This window comes from Crinia signifera, chromosome 4 (assembly GCF_055691185.1).
Source record: "Crinia signifera chromosome 4, ASM5569118v1, whole genome shotgun sequence".
Classification (NCBI taxonomy): domain Eukaryota; kingdom Metazoa; phylum Chordata; class Amphibia; order Anura; family Myobatrachidae; genus Crinia; species Crinia signifera.
This window is the reverse complement of record NC_139220.1, coordinates 64,921,358-64,948,847: the sequence shown is the minus strand read 5'-3', so window position 1 is coordinate 64,948,847 and position 27,490 is coordinate 64,921,358. Positions and strand designations below refer to the sequence as shown.

At 45.9% G+C, this 27,490-nt stretch overlaps 1 protein-coding gene across 1 annotated transcript in view; it reads left to right on the top strand.

Annotated features, from left to right (window-relative positions):
- Positions 1-27,490, top strand: part of CYSTM1 (cysteine rich transmembrane module containing 1) — an 81,397-nt gene that overhangs the window by 21,550 nt on the left and 32,357 nt on the right. Inside the window, exon 2 of the mRNA XM_083181809.1 lies at positions 6,351-6,652. Coding sequence (XP_083037935.1) covers positions 6,351-6,652 — 302 coding nt within the window. The remainder of the gene's footprint in view (positions 1-6,350; positions 6,653-27,490) is intronic.

The following is a 27,490-nucleotide window of genomic DNA, read 5'->3' as shown; positions in this document are numbered from 1 at the left end:
TCAGCAGCTGCTTCATCTTCGAGTGCTGATGATGGCACATTCAGTTCATGAATAATTACTTTTTTCTAGATTTTCTTGTTTTTTGTGTCTTTTTATTGTTCTTCAAATTAATTTGTATTGTCATTTAATCATTTTTCCATCATTCATTATCTTTAATATTCACTAAAAAACTTAACAGTTAACACATGTTGTCATTACTGTCTCAGGTGTGAATGGGTTCCTGAAACAACCCCACCATCCACGCCATCCCGAAGCGTGGCGAGCGCACACGGTACACATCCTCCCGACCTTTTCATACCCCCACTATCCATGTCGGCACTTGTAGTTCCACAGTGAAATAGACACCCCGACACACCGCTTCTGTAAACAACGTAGCTGAGAGAAGTTTGGCAAGCTGACAATATTTATAGCTAGATTGCGCGCACGCTGCCGCTGTGAAACTAAACAAGTACTGATTTTTTCTCAGAGGATGTCAAACAATGAGTTTCATTTATGTGGATTTATTAGCTGTATAAAAAAATTAAAACATTTTCATTTATTGAAGAAGTAAAGTTCTTGGTTATGAATCTAACCCTGAATTTTTACCAGTTTAAACTGACTGAACCTTCTGTACTCTTAATTGTCTCAATGTATAAATCCACGCCAGGCCAGATGGTCTGTTTTCCCCTCAATTTGATCTTCTCTGTCCAGTACATTACAATTGTAAGGCAAAATGCACTGTCTTGTTGAGGGTAGTAGTGGATCATTAGGTTGACCAGTTAATAGGTGGAACACTATAGCTAATAAGGCAGAAGGTTAACACTTGCATTAGTTCGACAGGAAAAGGTTGCCATGAGTTTTTCATAGATTGTTCTGGTTGTCTGTCGACCTAGGTTGACACAGACAACTTATTAGTGTACCGTGCCCCCTTGCATGGTGCGCTGTGCACACCATGCTTCTCCTCCAAATCTTCCTGAAAAAAAAACTAGCAATATAGATCTTACATTAGCTGTTGTGCCAAACACCAGCAATGACCATCAATTTAATTCCTCAGTTGCCTGTGTTTTGTGTGGCTTAGAAGATATGGCAAATAGCTAGTGTCATCCAAATTGGTCACTGGGGTAACCTGCAAGGCGGAGAAATGCATAGAGGGACACTGGGATTATTCTGGCAGCATAAAGACCAGTACCAGTGTGTATTCTTTGAAAGGACCGCAAGTATTGGACTGCACCAGTGGTCGGGGAAACCCACTGGGGACTGGCAGCCGAACCCCCAACTTGCAATTAAGTATTTACTAAGCAATACTAACCACTTAATATGTGCACATGAGTGGGGACTGAAGACTGTGTTAATACAAAGTTGGAAACTAAACTAAAGTTTATGATACTAACATTAACATTATAAGGACGGCATGCATAACTAATCCCTCTTACCTAACGAGCATAGGGGAATTGTGTGTTATTTGTGTATGTGAGTCTGGTCTTTGTTGCTGGCCACAACATATTTATAAAAATTGTTTTAAATAAATATAATTTTATTATTCTGCACAGGTGCTGCTTACATTTTTTCGGTACTTGTTTCCTAGCACGGCGCCACCGATGTCAATTGTATGACATCGGGTCAGAAAAATCGGTCCCATCGCATGCGACCAATTCGACCCGATTTTTAATTGTACAGCAACCCTGATGGCTGATTACAAATGTTAAATGCCCCTTCAGACCCGATTTTTAATTGTATACCCACCCTGATGGGTAATTACTATGTCAAATGCCCCCCCATTGTTAATGCCACGATGAACGCCAACCCGAAGCGTGGCCAGCGTAGCGAGCCCGCGAGGGGTGGCGGTACGCGTCCTCCGACCTTTTCATACCCCCACTATCCACGTCTGCATGGAGTTTATATTATATAGTGTGGTGAGCGCAGCGAGCCACCGAGCCCGAAGCGTGTCGAGCGGACGAGCATTACTTCACGCGTATTAAGTGTCCCCTCGCGAGGCTCGCCACGCTTTGGGCTCGCTGTGCTCGCCACACTGTATAAAATCAACTCCACGCCGACATGGATAGTGGGGGTATGAAAAGGTCGTAGGACGCGTACCGCTGCGCTCGCCATGCTTCGGGTTGACGTTTATTGTGGTGTTGCGTTAACAATGGGGGGGCATTTGACATAATTAACTATCAGGGTGGGTATACAATAAAAAATCGGGTCTGCGGGACCATTTAACATTGGGTCCAATGTAAAAATCGGGTCCGTCGCATCGCATGCCATTATAATGGCATGCGATGCGACCGATTTTTAAAATGGGTACTTATGTAATATCTGGGCTCCCGTTTTTCTTGTGAGACCGCGTCCCCTCGCGGGGCTCGCTGCGCTCGCCACGCTTCGGGCACGGTGGCTCGCTGCGCTCGCCACACTATATAAAATCAACTCCATGCATATTTGGATAGTAGGGGTATGAAAAAATGGGGTGCATTTAACATGGGAGCCCAGATAATACATAAGTACCTTAAAATGTACAGAAACGTCTTTTGAAGCCCGAAAATCAGGTCGGTCGGGTCTGACCGGGTCCCATCGCATACCTTAAGTTATGGTATGCAATGGGACCCTACGGGCGCCGTGCTAGGAAACCAGTAACATTTTTTTTTTCTTTTGCTGGTTTGTCTTCTGAGGGGTTTTGGGTAATCCCCCTTATATGAAGCAGCTGCAGTGCAGAATAAAACAACAACAGTCAACTACAACAGGAGTCAATAAGTAATCCAGGCTGGCGCGAAGGCAAAATGAAAGCAAAGGCATTGGGTTGAATGTTAGCAGTTATATTATTGGTTATTTATTCCAGTTAGTGCTGCACATATTACTATATACTGCTGACATTATTGGGCATTTATATATAAAAGGCTCCACTACTACAGTATTCAGTGTAAACACAGCTGCTATAAAGCTCATATTTGCACAGTTACCACTGTAATAATGAAAAGTTAGGAAAGCTCCCATTCAGAAATAGCAGGTGGCAGACACTTTACTGTTTTTAATGCTAAACTCAGATGAAGTGATTGGTGTGTGTGTGTTTTTATGTGTATGTATATATGTGTGTGTGTGTGTGTGTGTGTGTGTGTATATGTATATATGGTTGTGTGTGTATGTATGTATGTGTATGTATGTATGTAGATAGATAGATAGATAGATAGATTCAGTATGAAATCCCGGCGGTCGGGATCCCGGTGTTCAAAATCCCGACGCCGAAATCTCGACAAGGGCCCGGATCCTCGCTACGCTCGGCACGCTAATTTATTCTACCTCCAGGGGTGTCGTGGACACCCACGGAGGGAGAAAGTGTCGGGATTCCGGCGCCGGGATTGGACACCCACGGAGGGAGAAAGTGTCGGGATTCCGGCGCCGGGATTTTAACTGCATCCCATATATATATATATGTATGTACGTACGTAATACACATGTGTCTGATTCTTGTGCTGTGAAGTTAGACGAGTGCCGGTATTACTAACCTCTGTAAATTGTGCGTTGCATACGCAGGACAAGGCACCGGGGCGATACATTGTGCTATTATACCTGCTGAGTGCCGAATTGAGAAATATATATATATATATATATATATATATATATATATATATATATATATATATATATATATATATATATATATATATATATATATATATATATATATATACATACATTTTTTTTTTATTATTATTAAGTAACTCCAATCTCTCAGTGTAGAATGCCTGGATGCAGCACTCAGAAAAATAGATATCGTAGTTGCAAAGCAATGGCACTCCTCGGAACTTCCCAAATAACGATGCAGATGCTGATTACACCAAAGTTTCAAATATTACTCCGTTGTCAAGGTAAGGACAAGTAACAATGGAAAAAGCTGTGAAAGTGGTTCTGGTCTATTTAGGTGAGTGCTTTTCGTTTTGTTACTTGTTCTTACCTTGACAACGGAGTAAAAATTGAAATGTTGGTGTGTATGTATATACAGTCAGGTGCATAAATATTGGGACATCAACACAATTCTCATATTTTGAGCTCTATACACCAACACAATGGATTTCAAATAAAACGGTACTCTTTACCTAGAACGGCGCCCGCGATGCGGGGGTAAAAAATCGCGGCCATCGCATGCACATAAAAAACGGGTGCGACGCGATGCCCGCGATTTTCCCATAGGGATCAATGTTAAAAGTCAGATTGGACGCGATTTTAGTGTTAAATGCCTCAATGCCTGCGATTTATACATAGGAAACAATGTTAAATGGGCCACAGAGCCCTAATAGTCCCCCTGAAGTCTTAAATGGCCCCCACAATTTTTAATGCCACCCCACGATCAACGTGAACCCGAAGCGTGGCGAGCGCAGCGGTACGCGTCCTCCGACCTTTTCATACCCCCACTATCCACGTCGGCGTGGAGTTGAGAATATAATAGTGTGGCGAGCGCAGCGAGCGGACGCGGATACCTGTGAAGCCCGCGAAGGGACGCGTTTACCTGTGAAGGTATCCGCGTCCCCTCGCTGGGCTTGCTGCGCTCGCCACGCTTCGGGCTCGGTGGCTCGCTGCGCTCGCCACACTATTCTATTCTCAACTCCACGCCGACGTGGATAGTGGGGGTATGAAAAGGTCGGAGGACGCGTTCCGCCGCCCCTCGCAGGTTCGCTGCGCTCGCCACGCTTCAGGTTCACGTTGATCGTGGGGTGGCGTTAAAAATTGTGGGGGCCATTTAAGACTTCAGGGGGACTATTAGGGCTCTGTGGCCCATTTAACATTGTTTCCTATGTATAAATCGCGGGCATTGAGGCATTTAACACTAAAATCGCGTCCAATCTGACTTTTAACATTGATCCCTATGGGAAATCGCGGCCATCGCGGGCATCACATCGCACCCGTTTTTTAGTGCATACGATGGTCGCGATGGGCGCCGTTCTAGGTAAAGAGTACCAATAAAACAAACAAGATGTGCTTTAACTGCAGACTGGTAGGAATTACAACAGTTTAAATTTGTGCCTCCCACTTTTTAAGGGACCAAAAGTAATGGGTCGATTGACTCAACAGTTATTTCTTGGACAGATGTGGGCTATTTCCTTGTTATTTCATCCTCAATTAAGCAGATAAAATGTCTGGAGTTGATTTCAGGTGTGAAATTTGCATTTGGAATCTATTGCTGTCGACATTTAACCCCTTTAAGTGGTAATCCCGAGAATTTTCCGGGCTTGCCACTGTTTAGAGCCCTCTCCTCCGCCACCCCTCCTCCTGCTTCCCTACCCCCCCCAGCTTTTCTATTGAAGCCTCCGGCGCTGGCTACTGACACACCGGGCCGGGGGGCAGGGCCGGGCAGCAGCTGGCATAGTGTTTAGCAGGGCTGCCCGGCCCTGGGGGAGAGCGTGGCTTTTTTTAGGTAGCGCTCCCCCAAAATACTCTGCCCAGTGGAGAGCGCTATGGACAGCAATGATCGCTATCATCGTTGAGGGAAAGCCGCTCAGTGCATACACACTGAGTGGCTTTCCCCATGCCTGTTGCCTTCAGCTGGGGCGGTCAGCTTTGCATAGAGCAGTCCGGGAACAACCCGCGACTAGCACTGGTGTGAAAGGTTCCCGGGAAAATTTTCCGGGACTTCAACCCTGCTAGATGGGTTGCTCCCGGGTCCTTCCCGGACTACTGGCTGGTGGGAAAAGTGCAGGGACATGTCCCTCCTTTTAGTGTTGCCTCTGCTTTTGTCTGATGATGCTGATTGGCTAGCAGGGCAACTTCCTGTTGTTGTGGCTGCTCACAGACATGCCCAGAGGCATCATTCAGCGTGCAGGGAGACACTGTGCATGGCCTGTGTCACAACAAACTCCAGCAGTGCGTTTTAACCCCTGACAGCCTGAAGACCAAGAATGTCTGCATTGGCAATCACACAGCATACAGGAAGACACTGTGCAAGCTCTGTGGCACAACAGACCCCAGCAGTGCTATTTCACCCCTGAAAGCCTGCAATGTCTGCAAAGACCCGCCCTCCCTATCCCGATTTACCCTTTTCCCTAATTACCTCATCTTTCGGGCCTAAAAAAGGCAATTTTCATAGAAATGCAGGGTCATCCCGGGTTCAGTGTGAAAAAAAGTCGACCCGGGTTGTCCCTGCTTCTAAAGCATGTGTAAATGGGTCCCAACCGGGGACTGTCCCTGGAATTTAATTCCCGGGTTGGTCTCTGCATTTCTGGTGTGAAAAGGGTACAACTTTCACTTTTAGATTTTAGTTACTTAATTGTACATTGTACTGTATCTTCATTTACAAAAACAAACAATGAATCTTTATAAATTCTAATTACAATTGTAAGAAAATTCTGCATTAATGGTGATCAGCATTTCTTTTTCTCCTATAGGTTACTATTCACCATGAATTATGAAAATCCGCCACCATATACAGGAGTCAATCCATCTGCTCCTTACCCACCATATGGAGTTCCACAAGGTGGCCCGGGCCCCGCTCCATATCCTGGTTATCCGCCTGGTCCGGTAGGATATCAGCCAGCACAGCCTGGATATCAGCCAGCACAGCCTGGATATCAGCCAGCACAGCCTGGATATCAGCCAGGACAGCCTGGCTATCAAGAATATCCTCAATATGGTTGGCAGGGTGGTCAACCTCCAGCGCCAGTTTATGTGGAGGCTCCTAAAAACACAGGTATGAAATTCCACAAGTGACTTTTGGAATGAAGTGATAGTAAACTGACTATCCACAAGGAACTGAGTAAATATGCAGTGTGTATGTTTTAAAACTATTTTAATCTCCTAGGAGATGCCTTGTAATGTTATATTACTCCCCTAAAAAGGCAGAATAGAGTAAGGAATGTATTCATTTGAGGTAATTCGAAATCATGTTCATCCATCAGGGCAAAATGAATGAGCTAAAGGGCCCTACATACGCAGAGATATGTGCCAGAGATACATAACGGGAGATTCAGCACAAGAGATTTCACTCTTGTGGCTCATTTCAGACAATGAGCTACATACAGAGAGATTTGTGTCAGAGATTCAAATTGGGAGATTCAGCACGGGAGATTTCAAATCGATCACGACTGTCACAGCCACACATGCCATCAAACTGCACTGTGTGTGTGTGTGTGTGTGTGTGTATATATATATATATATATGTGGGGTTTTAGCATCAAACTGGTAGGCACAGGTGAGGATTTGGCACAGACTTAGACAGTGACATCACGGCTTGGGTACAAAACAGGGCTTGCCTGAGTTTATTGCAGCACTCAGAGCAAGAAACTAAAAAAACAGCCTTTACACTTCAGGCAAAACAGAAAATAAAACCTGCTCGTCTGAGCTCTAACTAAACAGAATAAACGTCCCTCTCTATACCAGGGCCACACTATGTGACACTGGACACACACAGCAGATATAGATCAAGTAATGCAGTACTTACAGCCTTGTCTCTCTCTAGCAGCAGCTTACTGCCTCCAACACCCAGGGAGAGAGAGAGAGCCCTATGGAGAGGGCTGACTCCTTTTTCAAAGAATCAGGTGCTCTCCTGATTACCAGCCCAGGACAGAACACCCTTTGTAAGCCGGAGCTTACCACACAGATTGAAACAGCCTGCAGTCTATATGCCATAAGACAGGATTCTAGGGGAAAGATACCTGCCGTCTATGACTTTCCCTGCCACTGTCTTACATACCCTCCCCCTCTGTTCGAACCTATGGGGTCGGACACTGTCTGCCAACTGGCAGTATGTTCGGGATAGGGCATCGGCATTAACCTGAAGCCTTCCTGCTCTGTGTTCCACTGTAAATTTGAAATTTTGCAAATTGAGAAACCATCTCGTGACCCTTGCATTTCTCTCTTTGGCTTGGTACATCCATGTAAGTGGGGAGTGGTCAGTGATTAATCTAAAGGAGCGTCCTAAGAGATAGTACTTTAGGGATTCAAGGGCCCACTTGATTGCTAAGCACTCCCGCTCGACTATACTGTAGTTTCTCTCCGCAGGTGTGAGCTTCCTGCTCAAATATGTTACCGGGTGTTCCTCTCCACCAACTTCTTGGGAGAGGACAGCACCTAGTCCCACATCAGAAGCATCAGTCTGTACGACAAACTCTTTTTTAAAATCTGGAGTGATCAGGACTGGTTGATTACAAAGGGCCACTTTTAATTCTTGGAATGCCCTTTCAGCCTCTGGGTTCCAGCTGACCATAACTGCCTTACCTCCTTTGGTAAGATCGGTTAGGGGCGCTGCCATGGTTGCAAACTGGGGAATGAACCTACGGTAATACCCCAGAATTCCCAAAAAAGCCCTGACTTGTTTTTTTGTCGAAGGACGAGGCCAGTCTTGGATAGCCTCCACTTTATTTATTTGTGGCTTTATTATACCTCTCCCGATAACATACCCCAGGTAACGTGCCTCCTCGAGGCCTAAAGTACACTTTTTTGGGTTCGCTGTCAACCCCGCCTCTCTGAGGGAATTCAACACCGCCTGGACTTTGGGTAAATGACTCTTCCAGTCATCACTAAAAATTATGATGTCGTCTAGATATGCAGAGGCATACTGACGATGGGGTTTAAGAACAATGTCCATCAACCTTTGAAAAGTTGCTGGAGCCCCATGCAACCCAAAAGGCAAACAGAGATATTGAAACAGACCATCGGGGGTGACAAACTCTGTTTTCTCTTTGGCACTATCGGTAAGAGGTACTTGCCAGTAACCTTTAGTTAAGTCGAGGGTAGAGAAATATCTAGCATGACCAAGTCTTTCAATTAACTCATCAACTCTTGGCATTGGGTAGGCATCAAATTTTGATACCTCGTTCAGCTTCCGGAAGTCATTACAGAAGCGCAATGAGCCATCTGGTTTTGGAATTAACACAATCGGGCTTGACCACTCACTTTTAGACTCCTCGATAACCCCGAGGTCTAACATTTTCTGGACCTCCCCAGATATGGCCTGTCTACGCGCTTCTGGTACTCTATAGGGTTTTAAGCGTACCCGAACTCCAGGTTCGGTGACAATGTCATGTTTTATGGCTGTGGTGCGCCCTGGAAGTTCTGAGAACACATCATAATTCCTTTGTACTAACTCTTTAGTTTCCTGCTTCTGGGATTTGGACAGGGTCTCTGACACCCGCACCTCTGGGCTATCACTAGATGGGGCACTTACAGCTGTCAGAGTCTCTCTGTCTTTCCAGGGTTTAATTAAGTTCACATGGTACAACTGTTCTGGCTTCCGTTTACCTGGTTGATACACTTTATAATTTACACTTCCCACTTTTTCGATGATCTCATAAGGCCCTTACCACTTAGCAAGAAATTTGCTTTCTACGGTGGGCACTAATACCAACACGCGGTCACCTGGGTTAAAGCTTCTTACCCTGGCTGACCTGTTATACACTTGACGTTGTGCTTCTTGGGACTGCTCTAAGTGTTCCCTGACTATAGGCATGACCGCAGCAATTCTGTCTTGCATAAGAGAAATATGCTCAATGACACTCTTGTAGGGTGTAGTCTCCTGTTCCCAAGTTTCCTTTGCTATATCAAGCAGTCCACGAGGATGTCTGCCATATACTAGCTCAAAAGGGGAAAAACCTGTGGATGATTGGGGCACCTCACGGACCGCAAACATCAAATAAGGCAGAAGACAGTCCCAGTCCTTCCCATCTTTGCTCACTACCCTCTTCAACATCCCCTTTAATGTTTTATTAAACCTTTCAACAAGACCGTCAGTTTGTGGGTGATACACCGATGTACGTAGATGCTTAATTTTCAATAGTTTACACAACTCTTTCGTGACTTTAGACATGAAGGGGGTTCCTTGATCGGTAAGGATCTCTTTGGGTATGCCGGTACGGGTAAACATGTTGAAGAGCTCTTTTGCTATGGACTTTGAAGAGGTATTCCGCAAAGGAATAGCCTCAGGGTAACGAGTGGCGTAATCCAACACCACGAGAATATACTGAAATCCCCTTGAGGATTTTACCAAAGGGCCGACCAGGTCCATTGCAATCCTGTCAAAGGGCACTTCAATAATAGGTAACGGAACCAGGGGACTTCTAAAATGTGTCATGGGAGCCGTCAGCTGACAGTCAGGGCAGGACTTGCAGTAGTCTTCTACTGCGCGGTGAACCCCGGGCCAGTAAAACCGTTGCAACACGCGTTGTGTGGTCTTTTCAGTACCTAAGTGTCCTCCCATCGCGTGTTTGTGAGCAAGGTCTAAGACCATTCTACGGTATGGCCGGGGCACCGCCAGCTGCTCAACTATCTCCCCACGGATTTTATCTACCCGATACAGTAGATCCTGGTTAATGGCCATATATGGGAACTCTTTGTCAGCATTGGGGTATTGGGGCTCACCATTTATGACTTTAGGATTTTCCCTAGCTCTTAATAAGGTGGGATCTCTAAGTTGAGCAGTCCCAAAATTATCACGTGACATCTCTAGCTCAGGCATGTCACACGGTTCTTCCTGCTCCTCAGCTTCACCTGCAAGAACAGCTAGGGGAAAACGGTCAGATTCAATAGTGGTCACCCCTACCGTTTGAACCTCAGTATCCTGATCAAAAGGCTCAGGACTAATCACAGGGCACACATTCTCATTATTAACATCATTTCTAGTGCAGTGTACATTCTGTTTCCACAAGTCCCAGAACAATGGGAAGTCTCTTCCCAGGATCACACTATGCATCAGGGTCTCTACCACGCCCACTTCATGGGACACAGTTCCACAAGTACTCTTTAGCTGGACTAAAGCTGTGGGATACTCCTTGGTGTCCCCATGTATGCACAAGACCCCTATGTAACGTCCTGTGAGTGTCCCAGGGTCTACCAAGCTGGCATGGATGAGAGTAACTAAACTCCCAGAGTCCAGTAGAGCACTCCCGGGATAACCATCCACCTTTACATGACATATTTGCTGTCCAGTTTCTGACACAGTCTCAGCAGAGAAAACAGAACGTGCATATAAAGAGCTTCGCCTGGCTGTATCACACTCCATTGGCTCAGAAGTAAGGGGGCAATTGGCAGCAATATGCCCAGGTCCATGACAACGCCAACACTGTATGCGGCCCCAGTCTTTTTGCGACCCAGGTTTGGACCCTACTGTCCCTTGGGAACGCCTCTCCACTGTTTGTTCCCCATCTAGGCCACCTCCCTTTACAACATTATTCACCCCTCTAGTAAACGGAACAGTCTTACCAGATGATCCGGCCGCTTTGCTGTTCTTGAGGGTGGAATGTCCAGGAGGCACTTCTTGGATTAGATTTTCAGTAGCTCTGTACCTCTCAACCAAGTTGACAAGCCCCTCGGCATCATTAGGGTCGCCCTGACCGACCCAGCGCTGAACCTTTGGAGGTAAGGAACAAAGACACTTGTCCAGCACGACTCTCTCCACGATCTGCGCTGGTGTAGACTCCTCTGGCTGTAGCCACTTCCTTACCAGGTGGACCAGGTCATACATTTGGGACCGCGCAGGTAACTGTTCAGAAAAAGTCCAGTTATGCACCTTCCGGGCACGCACACTCATGTTTACGCCTAAGCGAGCAAGGATCTCTCCCTTGAGTTTCGCGTAGACCTTAGCATCCTGCTCACTCAGATCAAAATACGCCTTTTGTGGTTCTCCAGTTAGAAAAGGCGCTACCACACCTGCCCATTGATCCACGGGTAACTGTTCACTCTCTGCTACACGTTCAAACACTGCAAGATAGGCCTCTACATCATCCGTGAGAGTCATCTTTTGCAGAGACTTCTGTACTGCAGCCCGTGTGGTTGGAAGCAAGGGTTGGGGTGTTTGCACACTCTGCGCCACACTCTTAGCCACATTCTGTATTTGCTCTTGTAATTGCAGATTAGTTTGCTGCTGTTCCTTTAAGGCTTGTCTGTTGGATTCAAGCAGCAAAACATTGGTTTCAGCCTGGGCACGCATGGCCTCCTCATGCACCTTTTGCTGATGTGCGTTGGCCTGCCGCTGCAGCTCATTTGCCTGCACCAAGTGTTTTAAAAGGTCCTCCATTTTAACAGTCTCCTGTTGCAGTGTTACAGCAGCCTTCAGCCAGGACATACAAGTATTAGCGCACTCCAGACACTCATTTGTGGCTGGTTGCCTTTAGCAACAACTTCCAGCTTGCTGTAGCAAAAGTCCTATAGTTCGATGTATGTCTCTTTAAGTGAGATGCTTGCTCGCATTCTCCACCATATGTGGGGTTTTGGCATCAAACGGGTAGGCACAGGTGAGGATTTGGCACAGACTTAGACAGTGACATCACGGCTTGGGTCCAAAACAGGGCTTGCCTGAGTTTATTGCAGCACTCAGAGCAAGAAACTAAAAAAACAGCCTTTACACTTCAGGCAAAACAGAAAATAAAACCTGCTCGTCTGAGCTCTAACTAAACAGAATAAACGTCCCTCTCTATACCAGGGCCACACTATGTGACACTGGACACACACAGCAGATATAGATCAAGTAATGCAGTACTTACAGCCTTGTCTCTCTCTAGCAGCAGCTTACTGCCTCCAACACCCAGGGAGAGAGAGAGAGCCCTATGGAGAGGGCTGACTCCTTTTTCAAAGAATCAGGTGCTCTCCTGATTACCAGCCCAGGACAGAACACCCTTTGTAAGCCGGAGCTTACCACACAGATTGAAACAGCCTGCAGTCTATATGCCATAAGACAGGATTCTAGGGGAAAGATACCTGCCGTCTATGACTTTCCCTGCCACTGTCTTACAATATATATATATATATCAAAAAAGTCCAATTAGCGTGCAAGTCCTTAGGAATGTCTGTAATCAGGAACAAATCCGTCCCTTCAGTAAAGTAGTTCTCAGCACTTAAGGTCTGTATGTAAAACCGGCAGCTTCCTCCAATTACCTTTTGCGGGCACCTGGATTCTCAGGTAATGGTTTTTCTAGGAAAGGAAAAAGGAGCGCTCCAAATAGTGCTTTATGTTTTTATTTTCAAATGTATTAAAATATCCGACAGGTTTAAACAAGATGGTATCACGTACCGCAAGAGACGGTTAGGCAAAACCGCGGGTGATCAACAGCATGTACTGTGCTGCCCCGGGCAGCAGTGTGCTAGGATCTGAGTGCTCTCACCACTCTCTCGTCCAACACGGAGTTCAGACCGACGCCAGGGCACGCCCCTACGCGTTTCGTCACGAGGACTTCGTCAGAGGGCTGGTCCTGGCTTCGGTCAGCTCCCTCTTTGTAGCCTGGATACAACCCTACGTCACTATTGGTGATGCATTGGTTGCTGCGGCTGTAATCAATTTAGAGTGCCTGTACTACATTCAGACTTTACGAACATTTACCAATGTATTAAAAATACCACAACAAAACATTTTTTGTGCATACAAACAAACAATATACATACAAAGTTAATAAAACATCCTCATTAAAAAATATTTGCATTTTGAAAAATATTTGCATTTTAAAATCGAAATACATCGAAATACATCGAAAAATCATCGATGGCATATTTGCACAATTTCTTTATAGAAATGACAGTATTACAGTGGCGCTAATTAGCCTTCATCCAAACTGGAGATATTAATTCTTTTCTTGATGACCGAAACTCGAAGGTGTTCATAAGAGACTTTTGATGGATATAAATACAGATAAGAAAACAGGTAAGCATAAATAATATACCACTAAAAGTTAAAAATTAATAAAAAGTGATGAAAATACACATACAGAACGGCCGAAATATTTCAACGTCAAAGTTTTAGCAAATCATCTTGAACCAATACTGGAGAGCACCAGTTTATTAAAAAAAATGGACCTCCAATAAAAAATCACTTATAATAAAAAATCATCATAAAAAGTCATTGAAAAGATTGTTATTGCATTTATCGCATAGTTATTAGCAGCATGGTAGATATAACCAAATGGTGGATCATAGTAGCAGCGTGATGGTTAAAGCAGCATAATATATATAAGATGATTAAACAAAGAGATTTTTCTATTGTGGGCCTCATCCTTAAAAAGAATTCAGCTCACGAGTATATTCAACTTGAAAAAGGGGTGCTTGGCTCAGAAGGATATTCAGCCTAAAAAGGGTGTTATCTCTACCCCCTCGTTTAAACCAATCGGGCACAAGGTATTAAGTGTCACAATCCAGTAGGATTCTCTTTTTGCCAGCATAACATCTCTGTTTCCCTTTCTAATATCTAAAGTGACATGTTCTAAACCAAAAAACGTCATTCCTGCAGGGTTACTGTTCTGACAGGTTTTGAAATGCCTAAGCACATATATATATGTGTATGTATGGGCAGCACGGATGGTTTAATGGTTAGTATTACTGCCTCACTGGCATCCTTATGGTTTGCAGCTTTTATTGTATTTGGGAAATGCTATGTGTGAATAAAAGAAAAATGGAACCTTTCTGGCATGCAAACATACTGTATGTCACTGATGTAGTGAAGACATGTATTATGTGGCGTGTATCACACAGATGCCACCTTGCTGTAGACCAAAACCATTTCATTCTGCTTCTAACATACTTATGTGCTTATGTTACCACAGGCAGAGGGCCGCCAATAACAGCTCATTAGCACTAATTCAGAATGACATCAATGCTCCTAAGAGATCATTAGAACTATCCAAGATATTACATTGGTGGTATAGTGATATTCACCCCCAAAACATTGGTGGCACAGTGGAAAAAAAATATATACTTTTTTTTTATTCATACTTTATTTATTTAACTTTTCTTTTTAAAACATCACAGTTTAAAACAGTAGTTCATCGAGTTTTGACATATTGTTGTCTTTCCGTTAGACATGAGCCGTGTTTCTTATTTGACAAATTCCCTCTATATCGCTTAGTGGTCTCCACCTTCCCTCTTCCCTATCTCCTTTGCCCTTTAATTAATTCCTACTTATGTTTATCCACTAATTTCTTACATTTACTCCATTCCCATGATTTCCATAATCTCCAAGTACTATTTTTTCATTATCCTACTCCGTGCTTAAAGTGACGTTACTTGTGTTTCTTATTTAATTTTGCTCCTTGCCAAAACATACGAGCAGTACTATACAATTGTGTCCGTGTATGTATCCTATAAATTGTGTTTACTTATATTACAGTGTCTCTGTGTATTCGTTCTGTGATTATAATCTATTATATTTTGTTCTATACACTTATATTACTTCTATTTGAGGGCCCACGGCCCTCAAATAGAAGTAATATAAGTGTGTAGAACAAAATATAATAGATTATAATCACGGAACGAATACACAGAGACACTGTAATACGAGTTCACCAAGTGATTTCCATCTTTTCTTTATTGGTACAGGAGATAACATAACATGATAAACATTTAATTCATCCAGCTACCTTTCATATCTTCCTGTCATTTGCCAGATATTCAACACAGTTCATCAATTATTGTTCCAAATCGGATACTCAATGAAACTTTCTACCTAAACAATAAACCAACAGTAATAATAACAATACTCTATTTCCTCCTATCCCCCCCCCCCCCCCCCATTCCCTCCCTTTTTAGGTTAATTTCTATTACCCTGTTCTCAATTGTTTTAACTCGAGATTTCCCTATTCCTTCCTACCTGTAATATACTTCTAAGGGGAGTTTTCCTGTCGGGTCATCCAGTTTTTCCATACCCTACGGAAGAAGAAGAAGTTCTGTACCTCTTGCTAAGTGTGTACATTTTTCATGTTCCATGGTGGTCTTTACCAGAGCTTTCCATGTACCTATATCTGGGGCTTCTTTGGCTAGCCATTTTCTTGCTATGCAAGTCTTGGCCAGAGTAGAGGCTATAACAAAAAAGGTTTTAAGTCCCTATCCATAAGGCCTCTTTCGGTAATTGACAGTATACAGGCCAAGGGCGTACAACTCTTTGGGGATTCCTATAGCGATCATTTCCTTCATTACTGCTTCCCAGAATCCTGCTACTTCTGGGCAGGTCCATATTAGATGCCAAAATGAACCTATATTACCTACGCACTTGGGACAGTTAGCATTTTTCCTCCCTCCAATCGTATATAATATTTCTGAGGTCATATAGGTTCTGTGAACTATGTAGAGCTGAATCTGTTGTAAGCTAGCCTGATTAGTAGCTAAGCGTATATCTGCTAAGGCCCCCTGCCATTCTTCTCCTGAAATGGGTCCTATATCCGCCTCCCACTTAGATTTCAACTCAACTAAGCCCTCATCTTGGAGTTCCTGGCATAGGGCCCTATATAGAAAGGATACTAAGTGTCTCCTGGGGCATCTTGTTAATAGCTTTTTTGTCCCCGAAGGTTCCAGATTAGGAACATCCCTACTGAATTGGACGTTACAGGCATGTCGGAGTTGTATATATCTAAAAAGGTATTTGTTGGGGAGGGAAAATTCCAACTTTAGTGACTGGAAAGATTTCAGTTCCTTATTCTCATAAAGTTGTCCCAAAGTGCTTATTCCTTTCTCTCCCCAGATTTTCCTGACTTGCAATTTTTTTTAATTCTGCTAAAGCTTTAGCGTTATCAAGGGGTGTTTCTGTATCTATACCCTGGCTCCCCAGTAATCCTTCCACTTGCTTCCAGACTAAAATCATCTGTTTTACAATTGGTGGCCAGCTTTGTTTCATGTTGCCGCTCAGAAGTAGCTGCAGAGGTGTATGTCCTGGGGATAGGATTTTAACCATTTCTATGATGTAATCCTCTCTAAACTCCCCTTGGACCATATTCTTTAAATGGCCTATTTGTACTGTAAGATAGTACAGCCAGAAGTTCGGGAGGGCCAGCCCTCCTTCACCCTTTGGTCTGGTAAGAGTTTTTAATTTCAATCTAGGTCTCTTATTAGACCAAACTAGAGAGGAGATTAGCCCCTCTATTTGGCGGAATATTCTTCGTGGAAGGTAAACAGGAGAATGCTGTAGCATGTACAGGACCTTCGGCTGCACAATCATTTTTACAAGGTTTACCCTACTGGTGACTGTAAGCGGGAGTCGGCACCAGGGTTCTATTTTAGATTTTATGTACTCAATCTGTGGAGTTATATTTAACGCCTCGAATTTAGAGAGGTCCCTTGAGACCCGAATACCCATGTACACAAACCCATTGACCCATTTCAACGGACCTGGGGTAACCACTGCTGGAGGACAGGGGCCCTCTAGGGGTAGAATTCCCGACTTTTTCCAGTTAATTTTAAGGCCCGACTATCCCCCGAACCTCTCCACCATCCCCATCACCTCCGGCACTGCCTCAAGATGATTATGCACAAACAGGAGAATATCATCTGCATATAATGCAATCCGGTCTTCCTTTGTTCCTATCTTAAATACCCTAATTGTTGCACTCTACCATATGAGGCATGCCAGAGGCTCGTTGGCCACCGCGAAAAGGCCGGGGGACATCGGGCACCCCTGTCGCGTACCTCTTTCGATCTCAAACCTGGGGGTAATGTAACTATTAACTGAGACTCTTGCGGCTGGGGACTGTAGTGTTCACTCTAGAAATTTTTTAGGGCAGGGTGCTGACCACGGGAAGGGCACATTTTTCAATCGCGAGGGCACATTTTTCAATCGCGAGGGCACATTTTTCAATCGCGAAGGCACATTTTAATTTAAAAGGTCAAAATGGTGACACCTGATCTTCAAACCATCAGCACGTTTATGCTACAGTATATAACCACCTTGTGACACCTGAGCGTCACACCATCAGCACATTTATGCTATATAAACTATCTTGTGACACCTGAGCGTCACACCATCACCACATTTATGTTTTATAATCCATCTTGTGACACCTGAGCGTCACACCATCAGCACATTTATGTTTTATAATCCATCTTGTGACACCTGAGCGTCAGACCATAGGCACATTTATGCTATATAACCATCTTGTGACACCTGAGCGTCACACCATCAGCACATTTATGCTATATAACCCATCTTGTGACACCTGAGCGTCACACCATCAGCACATTTATGCTATATAACCATCTTGTGACACCTGAGCGTCACACCATCAGCACATTTATGCTATATAACCATCTTGTGACACCTGAGCGTCACACCATCAGCACATTTATGCTATATAACCCATCTTGTGACACCTGAGCGTCACACCATCAGCACATTTATGCTATATAACCATCTTGTGACACCTGAGCGTCACACCATCAGCACATTTATGCTATATAACCATCTTGTGACACCTGAGCGTCACACCATCAGCACATTTATGCTATATAACCATCTTGTGACACCTGAGCGTCACACCATCAGCACATTTATGCTATATAACCCATCTCGTGACACCTGAGCGTCACACCATCAGCACATTTATGCTATATAACCATCTTGTGACACCTGAGCGTCACACCATCAGCACATTTATGCTATATAACCATCTTGTGACACCTGAGCGTCACACCATCAGCACATTTATGCTTTATAACCAATCTTGTGACACCTGAGGGTCACGCCATCAGCACATTTATGCTATATAACCATCTTGTGACACCGGAGCGTCACACCATCAGCACATTTATGCTATATAATCCATCTTGTGACACCTGAGCGTCACACCATCAGCACATTTATGCTATATAACCATCTTGTGACACCTGAGCGTCACACCATCAGCACATTTATGCTATATAACCATCTTGTGACACCTGAGCGTCACACCATCAGCACATTTATGCTATATAACCCATCTTGTGACACCTGAGCGTCACACCATCAGCACATTTATGCTATATAACCATCTTGTGACACCTGAGCGTCACACCACCAGCACATTTATGCTATATAACCATCTTGTGACACCGGAGCGTCACACCACCAGCACATTTATGCTATATAACCATCTTGTGACACCGGAGCGTCACACCATCAGCACATTTATGCTATATAATCCATCTTGTGACACCTGAGAGCGTCACACCATCAGCACATTTATGCTATATAACCCATCTTGTGACACCTGAGCGTCACACCATCAGCACATTTATGCTATATAACCCATCTTGTGACACCTGAGCGTCACACCATCAGCACATTTATGCTATATAATCCATCTTGTGACACCGGAGCGTCACACCATCAGCACATTTAGGCTATATAACCATTTTGTGACACCTGACCGTCACACCATCAGCACATTTATGCTATATAACCCATCTTGTGACACCTGAGAGCGTCACACCATCAGCACATTTATGCTATATAATCCATCCTGTGACACCGGAGCGTCACACCATCAGCACATTTATGCTATATAATCCATCTTGTGACACCTGAGAGCGTCACACCATCAGCACATTTATGCTATATAACCCATCTTGTGACACCTGAGCGTCACACCATCAGCACATTTATGCTATATGGCCAGTGATTGGAGAAAGCCGCTGCTCTCACCTCCGTATGGGATCCATTGGAGTGACGCCCTGGTTCCTTGTGCTATGTGTCATGGAGCGGCCAGTATCCTGCATGCCGTTTGTTCCTTACTTTCATGTATGTGAGCTTATACGCTTTTTTAGTAAATTATTTTACATTGTGCTCACGTGTGCGCTCCTTCTTATTTCTTCTGTTACATGTGCCTACTATTGCTCACATACATGAAAGTAAGAAACAAACGGCATGCAGGATACTGGCCGCTCGATGGCACACAGCACGAGGATCCAGGGCGTCACTCCAATGGATCCCATACGGAGGTGAGAGCAGCGGCTTTCTCCAATCACTGGCCACGAGATGGACAGGCAAATGACGAAGTCCTATGACAAAACGCATTGGGGCATGGTCGTCTGACATATCGGATCTGCATTTGCCTGTTCGTCTCGTGGCCAGTGTTTGGAGAAAGTCGCTGCTCTCACTTCCGTGCGCTCCTTCTTCATATTTCTACTGACCCTTCTATAGCCACCGCTACATTACTGACCCCTCTATAGCCACTGCTACCTTACTGACCCCTCTATAGCCACCACTACATTACTGACCCCTCTATAGCCACCGCTACACTACGGATCCCTCTATAGCCACCGCTACATTACTGACCCCTCTATAGCCACCGTTACACTACTGACCCTACTATAGCCACCGCTACACTACTGACCCCTCTATAGCCACCGCTACATTACTGACCCCTCTATAGCCACCGCTACATTACTGACCCCTCTATAGCCACCGCTACATTACTGACCCCTCTATAGCCACCGCTACACTACGGATCCCTCTATAGCCACCGCTACATTACTGACCCCTCTATAGCCACCGTTACACTACTGACCCTACTATACCCACCGCTACACTACTGACCCCTCTATAGCCACCGCTACATTACTGACCCCTCTATAGTCACCGCTACATTACTGACCCCTCTATAGCCACCGCTACATTACTGACCCCTCTATAGCCACCGCTACATTACTGACCCCTCTATAGCCACCGCTACATTACTGACCCCTCTATAGCCACCGCTACAGTACTGACCCTACTATACCCACCGCTACACTACTGACCCCTCTATAGCCACCGCTACACTATGGATCCCTCTATACCCACCTCTACACTACTGACCCTACTATACCCACCGCTACACTACTGACCCTACTATACCCACCACTACACTACGGATCCCTCTATACCCACCACTACACTACGGATCCCTCTATACCCACCACTACACTACGGATCCCTCTATACCCACCACTACACTACTGACCCCCTCTAATAAATCTCCCTATATATAATTTTCACTATCCTCCCAGTTCCCTACAGACAATCCCCTCCCCCTCTTCACCATTTCTGTATGAGACACCTGCAGGCCAGTAACTCACCTTAAGCAGCTGTGCCCTCATCAGCTCCTCAGTATTCTGGTCTACTCTGCTCCCTCCATGTCCTCCCAGTGTCCTAATTCTGTTATCCGGACAGCGCTGCAGCATCGCCGACATTTAGAGGTGCGGGATGCCAGGCAGCAAGCAGCAACTGCAGGGCTCACCCAGGGGATCACTAAGAACCTTATGGTTCTGATGAAACAAAGTGCTGACATTACTGACCCCTGAGATAGCGGGGGGGGGGGGGGTGCACAGTTGTATAGACGGGGGGGGGGGGGGTGCGCTAGGGTGCCAGGATGAAGAACCAGGGGCTGCCACTGCTAGAGTCAGACGGGGCAGCGCAGAGGCAGCTGCTGAATGAAAAAGTTAAGAAGGGAAGGTGGAGCTGGGACAGACCTGTGGGACATTAGGAGAGCGGAATAGTGTATGGTCCCTTGCTGCACCCGCTCTAGTGCCAGCTCCTGCTGCGGGCCAAGGCCAGCTTCGTAAGCGCCTGTCAGCTATTCCAGAGGGCATCCCTCCTCCCCCCTGCGGCGCTGACACGCCGTTCACTTCAAGGAGGTGAGCGGCATGTCAGCGCTGCAGGGGGGAGGAGGGATCTCAACTGGAATAGCTAACAGCCGCTCACATTCGAGGAGGTGAGCGGCATGTCAGCGCTGCAGGGGGGAGGAAGGATCTTATCTGGAATAGCTGACAGCCGCTCACACGAGGAGGTGGCAGGGGGGGGATGGACTTGGTTTGTGGAATAGCTGACAGCTGCTCAAACCATAGGAGGTGAGCGGCATGTCAGCATGGGAGGGGGGGGGGGGGGCGAGACTTGCTCTGTGGAATAGCTGACAGCCGCTCAAACCCATAGGAGGTGAGCGGCATGTCAGACTGCAGGCTGAGGGGGAAGTGACTGTCCACACGCTGCCGCGCTAGCAGTTTATACTGTCAGCAGGAGGAGACTTCTAGCGCGGCAGTGGCTAATAACTATGCAGGGCGGGCAGAAACGGGCAGGGCGGGAATCGGCAGCTATGAAAGGGGCAGGGCGCAGCGCCCCGTGAAAAAAGCCTAGCGTGAACACTAGACTGGTATAGTAGCTTCGTCCAGTTAATGAATACTGGGCCAATCCCTATCCAGTCCATCACTTCCCAGAGATAGTCCCATTCTATGGTATCGAAGGCTTTGGCCGCATCAAGTGTGATAACGGCCGCGTCCTTCATACCCTCTTGCCGAGCCTGCAAATGTACAAAGAGCCTTCTTAAATTAGAGGTTGTGGACCTTCCAGGCATAAAGCCCGCCTGGTCTCTATGTATCACCTCCTCTACCACCTGGTTTAATCTTTTTGATAAGACTTTTGCAACAATTTTGACATAATTCGTCAATTATGAGATTGGTCTATAGCAGTGGTCGCCAACCCGTCGCTCGCGAGCCACCGGTAGCTCGCCTGAGCGAAACGGGTGGCTCGACCACTGCTGCCGGTCCGCCCGCCCGCCCGTTGTTGCCGCTGGCTTGTGGCGCTATAGCCGCCGCCTTGCCCCGCTGTAGTCCGCGGGGACCAGAGGAGACAGCACACAGGCGCTAGAAGTCATATTTGACCTCTAGCGTCTGACAGGGAGCACCGCGCTAAGCGCTCCCGGCACTTCCGGGTAACGCTGCAGCAGCGCAGCTCTGTGTTCCCTCCCTGTCATAGGCTAGAAGTCAAATATGACTTCTAGCATGGTGTGGGGCTGTGGGGGGAAGAACGGTAATTGCCAGCAGGGGTGATGATGGAGCTGAGCTGAGCTCCGAACGCACCAGCAGCCAGCAGCAATTATTAATTTATTATGCCCATGTGAAGACGGGCATAGTGGAGGGGGCAAGCAGTGACCCCCTTGTCAATGAGCATTAACCCCTGGCAACAAAAATGAACCCCTGACAGCAAGCAGGTAATTTACATTTTTTTATTAGAAGCCTTACTGTGGGACATTGTGTGCAATATGTGTAATGGGCATCATTTGTGTGGCACATGTTTAATGAGCATCAAGGTGTGGGGCATATGTATAAAGGAGCTTCACGTTGTGGGTCATAGGCATAATCGGCATCACGGTGTGTGGCATATGTATAATGGTGCATCACGGTGTGTGGCATATGTATAATGGTGCATCACGGTGTGTGGCATATGTATAATGGGCATCACAGTGTGTGGCATATGTATAATGGTGCATCACGGTGTGTGGCATATGTATAATGGGCATCACAGTGTGTGGCATATGTATAATGGAGCATCACGGTGTGTGGCATATGTATAATGGAGCATCATGGTGTGTGGCATATGTATAATGGAGTATCACGGTGTGGCATATGTATAATGGAGTATCACGGTGTGGCATATGTATAATGGAGTATCACGGTGTGTGGCATATGTATAATGGGCATCACGGTGTGCGGCATATGTATAATGGGCATCACGGTGTGCGGCATGTATAATGGGGCATCACGGTGTGCGGCATATGTATAATGGGCATCACGGTGTGCGGCATATGTATAATGGGCATCACGGTGTGTGGCATATGTATAATGGAGCATCACGGTGTGCGGCATATGTATAATGGAGCATCACGGTGTGCGGCATATGTATAATGGGGCATCACGGTGTGCGGCATATGTATAATGGGCATCACAGTGTGTGGCATATGTATAATGGAGCATCACGGTGTGTGGCATATGTATAATGGAGCATCACGGTGTGCGGCATATGTATAATGGAGCATCACGGTGTGCGGCATATGTATAATGGAGCATCACGGTGTGCGGCATATGTATAATGGAGCATCACGGTGTGCGGCATATGTATAATGGAGCATCACGGTGTGCGGCATATGTATAATGGGGCATCACGGTGTGTGGCATATGTATAATGGGCATCACAGTGTGTGGCATATGTATAATGGAGCATCACGGTGTGTGGCATATGTATAATGGAGCATCATGGTGTGTGGCATATGTATAATGGAGTATCACGGTGTGGCATATGTATAATGGAGTATCACGGTGTGGCATATGTATAATGGAGTATCACGGTGTGTGGCATATGTATAATGGGCATCACGGTGTGCGGCATATGTATAATGGGCATCACGGTGTGCGGCATGTATAATGGGGCATCACGGTGTGCGGCATATGTATAATGGGCATCACGGTGTGCGGCATATGTATAATGGGCATCACGGTGTGTGGCATATGTATAATGGGCATCACGGTGTGCGGCATATGTATAATGGGCATCACGGTGTGTGGCATATGTATAATGGAGCATCACGGTGTGTGGCATATGTATAATGGAGCATCATGGTGTGTGGCATATGTATAATGGGCATCACGGTGTGTGGCATATGTATAATGGAGCATCACGGTGTGCGGCATATGTATAATGGGGCATCACGGTGTGCGGCATATGTATAATGGGCATCACGGTGTGCGGCATATGTATAATGGGCATCACGGTGTGTGGCATATGTATAATGGAGCATCACGGTGTGTGGCATATGTATAATGGAGCATCATGGTGTGTGGCATATGTATAATGGGCATCACGGTGTGTGGCATATGTATAATGGATCATCACGGTGTGTGGCATATGTATAATGGGCATCACGGTGTGTGGCATATGTATAATGGAGCATCACGGTGTGTGGCATATGTATAATGGAGCATCACGGTGTGCGGCATATGTATAATGGAGTATCACTGTGGGATATGTATAATGGTGCATCACGGTGTGTGGCATATGTATAATGGGCATCACGGTGTGTGGCATATGTATAATGGAGTATCACTGTGGGATATGTATAATGGTGCATCACGGTGTGGGGCATTTGTATAACGGAGTATCACGTTGTTGGGCATATGTATAATGGGCATTGTGTGTGTGGCATATGTATAATGGAGCATCACGGTGTGTGGCATATGTATAATGGGCATCACGGTGTGTGGCATATGTATAATGGAGCATCACGGTGTGCGGCATATGTATAATGGAGCATCACGGTGTGCGGCATATGTATAATGGAGTATCACTGTGGGATATTTATAATGGTGCATCACGGTGTGGGGCATTTGTATAACGGAGTATCACGTTGTTGGGCATATGTATAATGGGCATCGTGTGTGTGTGTGTGGAAAAAATGGGGGATGTAGCCTCGCAGGAGTTCCACGGTAGTAGCTGAACCTTCTAATTTTTGGCGCGTGCCTTCGGCACGCGCAGATGACTCTTCTCCTCTGCCTCCAGTGTTGGGAGGTATGTTTTGGGGCATTACAGTTTGTGGCATTATGTGTAAAGGGCATTTTTTGGGATATTATGCAGATTTTTTATTTTTTTTTACTTTAGTAGCTCTTCGGGTGGTTTATTTTGTCGCGAGTAGCTCCCGACCCAAAAAAGGTTGGAGACCACTGGTCTATAGGATTCAACTTCTCTAGGGTCTTTATCCTTTTTTAAGATAACCGTTATTAACCCCTTGAGTGGTGGGTTTTGCTGGGGCAAGACAAAACTACCAGGGCAGGTTTGTCCTGCCCCAGCCAAACCCTCCACAGAACGTAGGGGCACCCCCGCTTTGGTGTTTATACGCTGGAGCTCCCCTGCCGCCAGTTCCAGCAGTGACCACAGGTGGCAGGCTTGGGGATGTTCGTGACGGCTGGGGAGGACTCGGGCGCCTGAACTGAGCACTCACGAGTCCCCCTGAACATCCCCTAGCCTGCTGCCTTCATCACTGCTGTGAAGTGAATGGCTGCTGGGGAAGCGGCAGGGGAGCTCTGGTGGAGGTGATGGGGGGGAGATGACAGAAGGGGGGTGTGCGACTGGGGGGGGGGGGGGCTAGAGGTGGTGCGCAGCTGAAGGCTCCACTGGCGAGCACCTACTTCATAGTGGTATTCCCGGAACTTTTCAGAGACAGCCCGCTGCGGTAGCGCACCTGAGCCCGGAAAATTTCCGGGCATACCACCCAAGGGATTAAGGCCTCAGACATCGATACAGGTAGTTTCTTATATTTGTACATCTCGTTAAACAAAATCAGAAATTTGGGAGAAAATAATTTACTATGCCTTTTATAGAGTTCCTGGGGGATCCCGTCCATCCCTGGGGCTTTAACCCCTGGGATCGTGGCTATTGCATCTTCAATCTCCTCTATAGTAATGGGAGCATCCAATATCTCCCTTGAGGTTGGAGAAAGAGTGGAATGACTTATGGTGGACAAGTAACTTCGGGTTTCTGTCGCCGTAAATATATGCTGGGACCGGTATAACTGATAGTAGAACTGCCTAAATTCTTCAGCTATCTCAGGGGTTTGATATACCGAGCTCACCCCACTTACATTAATCTCTGTTACAATGTTAGCTGATCTATCCTGTCTAACAATCACTGCCAGGAAACTTCCAGATCTATCTCCCTCCAAATATCTCCTGTGGCCTGCATATAATTCTCGATACTTCTCTTTATCAGCCAGGCACTGTAGCCATATTTCTTGAGCCTCTCTCCATCTAACTTTATCTTCCTCTTTATTATTCTGGAGGTATTTTGTCTCTAACCTACGGCAGGTTGCTTCCAGTTCCCTTTCCTTGGTTCTAAATGATGCTTTGAGACCCGGAATTTCTCTTATTAGAGTTCCCCTTATATTGGCTTTAAAGGTGTCCCAAATAATTTCTACTGGAGCTGACCCTTCATTGGCTATAAGGAATTCAAGCCATCTAGCCTCCCATTTCTCCCCTGACTCCAGTTGTGTTAACCAAAACCTATTTAATTTCCAGAATGAGTATCCTTTTCTCTCTCCCAGATCCATTTTAAATAGTAGTGGAGAATGGTCTGATATGCCTCTCGTTAAGTAATTAATTTCCTGAATACTATGGATTAATTCTTCCGCAACTAAGGCCATATCGATCCTGGAGAAAGAGTTAAAAGAGGAGGAGAAACAGGAAAATTGCTGTCTATCCGGGAATTTTTCCCTCCAGGCATCCCTCAGCCCCATCTCCTTTATCATGTCTGCAAAACCAGTTTTCCGCACCGTACCCCCAGCATACCCTACTCTTTTCCTATCAATTATTGGGTCCATGATGTTATTTAAGTCCCCCATCATTACAACGGGATACCGGAGTACAGTGCGGAAAATTCCACCGCTGCCTTCAGAACATCATAGCAGAACGGTGGAGGTATATATATCGACATTATCAACATGATCCTTGAACCTAATCGGCCCTTTATAAACATATCTTCCCCACTGGTCCACCAATACTTTATCTGCAGAAAAAGAAACCCCCCTTCGAACCAATACAGAGACCCCCCTGGAGGCGGAGGTGCGAGTTGAATGGTAGGCCCAGCCTATCCATGGTTTCTTTAAGGCCAACACCTTTCCCCCAACCAGGTGGGTCTCTTGTAAACATATTATGTCTGCTGCCTGTTTGCGAATATATCGCAGAATTAGGGACATTTTAATTTTATTATTCATCCCCCTCACATTCCATGTGAGTAGATTATAGTTTACAGACCTCTAACTTTCCTTTTCTCCTCCTTTTTCTCCTTTTCCTTCCCCTTCTTCCTCTCCCCTCTCTCTCTCCCCTTTTCTCTCCATCTCTCCTTTCTCCTCCCTAGAGCTGAGCAACAGGTAATTTTTATCAACCCAACTTCCTCCCCCCCCCCCCCCCTTATTGCGGGACAATCAATGAATGACAACCAGCTGGGGGTGCTCTCCCGCTCCCTATTTTTTAACTACTTCATTCTCCCCCTTTCCTGGCCTCCCGCCCT